This window comes from Lolium perenne, chromosome 4 (genome assembly GCF_019359855.2).
Source record: "Lolium perenne isolate Kyuss_39 chromosome 4, Kyuss_2.0, whole genome shotgun sequence".
In the NCBI taxonomy this organism is placed as follows: Eukaryota; Viridiplantae; Streptophyta; class Magnoliopsida; order Poales; family Poaceae; genus Lolium; species Lolium perenne.
The window spans coordinates 333659925-333663432 of record NC_067247.2 but is presented as its reverse complement, the minus strand read 5'-3'; the positions used below and the strand labels follow the sequence as shown (position 1 = coordinate 333663432).

The 3508-nt window shown below is 53.8% G+C and overlaps 1 protein-coding gene across 1 annotated transcript; it reads left to right on the top strand.

Moving 5' to 3' along the window:
* Positions 1–662: 662 nt before the first annotated feature.
* LOC127347879 (uncharacterized) lies at positions 663–1868 on the top strand. The gene has a single exon (XM_051374022.1). The coding sequence runs from the start codon at positions 663–665 to the stop codon at positions 1866–1868; it is 1206 nt and encodes a 401-aa protein (XP_051229982.1).
* The last annotated feature ends 1640 nt before the right edge of the window (positions 1869–3508 follow it).

Below are 3508 nucleotides of genomic sequence, written 5' to 3'. Positions count from 1 at the left end.
ATGGCGCGAGGCGTCGGCGCGCCCGTTCGGCACCCCGCGCGAAGGGGCCGACACGGGATTGTCGGTGATTGTATTGAGCTCTGCAACTATTGGGGTCACTATCGGGCGCGCGGGTGAAGATGCTCTAACTTAGGAACAAATTCACAGTACAACGAGATTCGGAGACCTATCCATTCGATTAACTACTTTGAGAGGAAGCTTGTAAGCACTTGTTTCAAAAAGATGTGGGGAATAGATGATCCGAGGAGTCTAACTGAGCTTGCTAATTAAACTTGATTTGGATTTACAAACTGCATTTTGATTTGGACTCGTCCACACGCCTGCAAGGCTAAAGTATATCGAAACTTTGCTGGCAAGTTAGCCCCAGAAGAGAAGCACGGCTCGGATTCAAAACATGGAAATAACTGGGACACAAAACATGGAAACCGACCGTATTGAATTGGAAACCGATTCGAAAATCGTAACCCAACCCTCTGGGCTCTGGCAATATTTCCTAGTTTCCTTTCTAGTACGCGTGATTTCGATCCTTATAAGTAGCTGAATCCCACTCTGCATCCGGCACCACTCCCTCTCCCTCTCCCGCCAACCAACCTAGGTTTCTTCCTCCCGCCATCCAGTCAACCTAGACGCAGAGCAGCTCCGGCCGCGTCCGATCCATATCCATGGAGGCGGACGGGCAGCTCGACGACTTCTACAGGCACCACCAGTTCAAGCCTTCCAAGGAGGAGGCCGTCACCTACTTCCTGCCGCGCCTCCTCGCCGGCACGCCGCTGCCGCACGGCGCCGACAGCCTCATCCGCCACGCCGACGTCTACGCCTGCGAGCCCAGGGACCTCGCCGCCCAGTTCGCGCCCGTGCCTAACGCCACCAGCACTGGCGACCGCTTCTTCTTCACGACCTGCAGGCGCAAGAGCGGGAACGACGCCCGGGTCGTCCGCCGCGCCGGGTCCGGCACATGGACCATCCAGACAACCGAGGACGTCTACCACGAGGGGGCCAAGGTCGGCGAGGCCAAGCACCTGTCGTTCAAGAAAGGGAAGACCACCACCGGCTGGGTCATGAAGGAGTACCGCTGCCTGCGTCCGGAGGCCGTCGTCGCCGACGGGGAGATGGTGCTCTGCAAGATCCATCTCGCTCAGCACGCGCCCGCCGCCGCCCGCCAAGAATCCGACGCGTACAAGCTGCTTCCTCAAGAACCAGCACAGCCTGCACCCGCGCAGCAATCGCACAAGAGGCCAGCGCCTGCTGCTGCCTCCGTCGCCGCCGCCGATCCGCCCTGCTTCAAGAAGATGAGGATGGCAGCCTCCGCCCCGGAGCCTGCCGCGAGCGCGCACATACCAGCACCCGTGGAGATGGAGTTCGAGGATTGTCCACTGTGGTTCACGTCCGCCGCACCCGTTTCATCGCCGGCTGCGTCCATGGAGGTGCCCCACGCGGCTGAAGCTGACGGCGACACAGGCCGGTTTTCTTGCACCATGGAAGAGCTTCTCGGGCCGCAGCAACAGCAGGAGCAAACTCTCCCCGTGGCCGTGGAAGATGAGGACTTCGACTGGGACTCACTACACAGGGAATCAGAAGTGCACCTGCTGCTCAAGCCTTGGGATGATGATGATGGCTGGGAATCAGCGGCACAAGAGGAGCAAACTCCCCCGATCGAGGCGGAGAAGAACAACATCCAACAGGTCGACACACACCAGCCTGCGCCATCAGCTAGCTGGGAGCTTCCAGAGGACTTGCGAAACCTCTTGGCTGATCACGACGATCAAGAAGCACTGCTCTACATGGGGTGCAGCTACAACACCGTAGCGGCGGCCTGCCTTCACGCTCCATCGCTTCAGGGATTCTTCTCGTTTGGAGCTGTCAATTAGATGCGGTCTTTGGTAGAATTCTTAGCTTAGTCTGCTGTATTCGAGGATACTGACCAGTGCTATATTAATTTGTCTTGTATGGTCGTTACTTACAGAGATGTAGTTCGCTCGTTCAAACTAAAATTGTTGTTCTTCGTAGCTCATCTGATCAAGGTTATGAAACTTCTGTCCGTGTCCACTGTCTTTTATTTACAAGTTTTGCTGTATCCTGATTGAGCATTCATGATGCAACCCGCAAAAAAAATGAAAAAACAGCAAGCGTGATGCAGTTCTCGATTCGAACTTGCCAATGGATTCACAAGTCTAAGTCCTTTACAATGGAGCTGCCAAATTGTGAAACCTGAGGAAACTAGGCCAGGACTAGAAAAACTCAACAACTCAGCAATGCGTTTGAATTTCACAGTAGTGTGGAGTCGCTTTGCAGGAGAACATCAGTTAGCTAGGCCACATGAATATTTTTTAGTTTTTTGTTTCCTTCTCTCTGCAACTCTTGGTTTTGCCATCTGCTGGTGCTTTCTTTGCTCTTCTTTAACAGTTCGGTCCTGACAGTGTACATCGCTTCGTCATACAACGGCCATGTCGAACAGATACTGCCATCTACAGTTATTTCCTCCTACTTTGTCTTCTCATCCAATGGACCGTGAAGCCAATGTGCCTTCCAAAAAATCGAATGCGAGACAAGCCGTTCTGTTGAGTAACCTTCCAGTTTCAGCTGTGATAAATAATTTAGGTAAATGAGCCATGAACTCGCTAGGAAAAGAATGGACACAGTAAAACTATCTGCAAAAACAGTGGATCAAAAGATTATGACGAAAATTACTTTGAGGACTACTTTTTCAACATGGAAGCCCCATGTCCTACAAACCTGCATAAGGTCGCCCTTTGATGCACCAAGGCTAAACAAAAATTATAGGATGACACACGGGCATCAAATGAGTTAATTACAAAAACCCACCACAATTGTGGCTAGGTTATCAAAAAGCCACCATCTTTTAATTTTTGACAAAAAACCATGGTTCAGAATAATAACGTGATTTACCAGCACCAATATGTAGTAAGAGCCACTCTAAATGACTTAACCGAGATTATGATGTGTGAGGCCCATTGCCAGGCTGATGTGTCGATAGACAACATTCAAAGAGAGGGATGGCGAGCGATACTAAATTATCTGGGGTTTTTTGTAAGTTTCCCCTCCACCCTGTATCTCTATCTTCTCTCTCCCTTTCTTCTCAACAGTCATGTGCTCCGTCGCCGACCATCCTCCGCCGCGCTCGCTGGGGAGGTGCTCGCCGACGCGTTGGGCCGTGCTTGGCGTAGAATCAAGGCCCCTCTAATTCCTCCGTGCACCGATGGGATCCAAAGGGCAGCGCGTCCAGCACAACGTGGGCGAGCTCGGCGCGGGCAAGCGCAGTCAAGCGCCGGCCAAGGGTCGCTCCGGTGAGCTCGGCGTGGGGCACAACGACAGAACTCTGGACAGGGGCCACTCCGGTGAGCTCGGCGTGGGGCGGCGTCGTTGAGCGCTGGCCATGGATGGCGCGGCGACGCGGGCGAGCGTCGTACAAAGGTCGGTGCGGGAGAGCTAACAGGGGCCGCGACAGCGAGCGCCAGCCACGGGCAGCGGCGCGGGCGAGTGCTGACCA

What these genes read in the sequence shown, in the direction of transcription:
- LOC127347879 (XM_051374022.1), top strand. Translation starts at nt 663, where the DNA reads ATGGAGGCGGACGGGCAGCTCGACGACTTCTACAGGCACCACCAGTTC.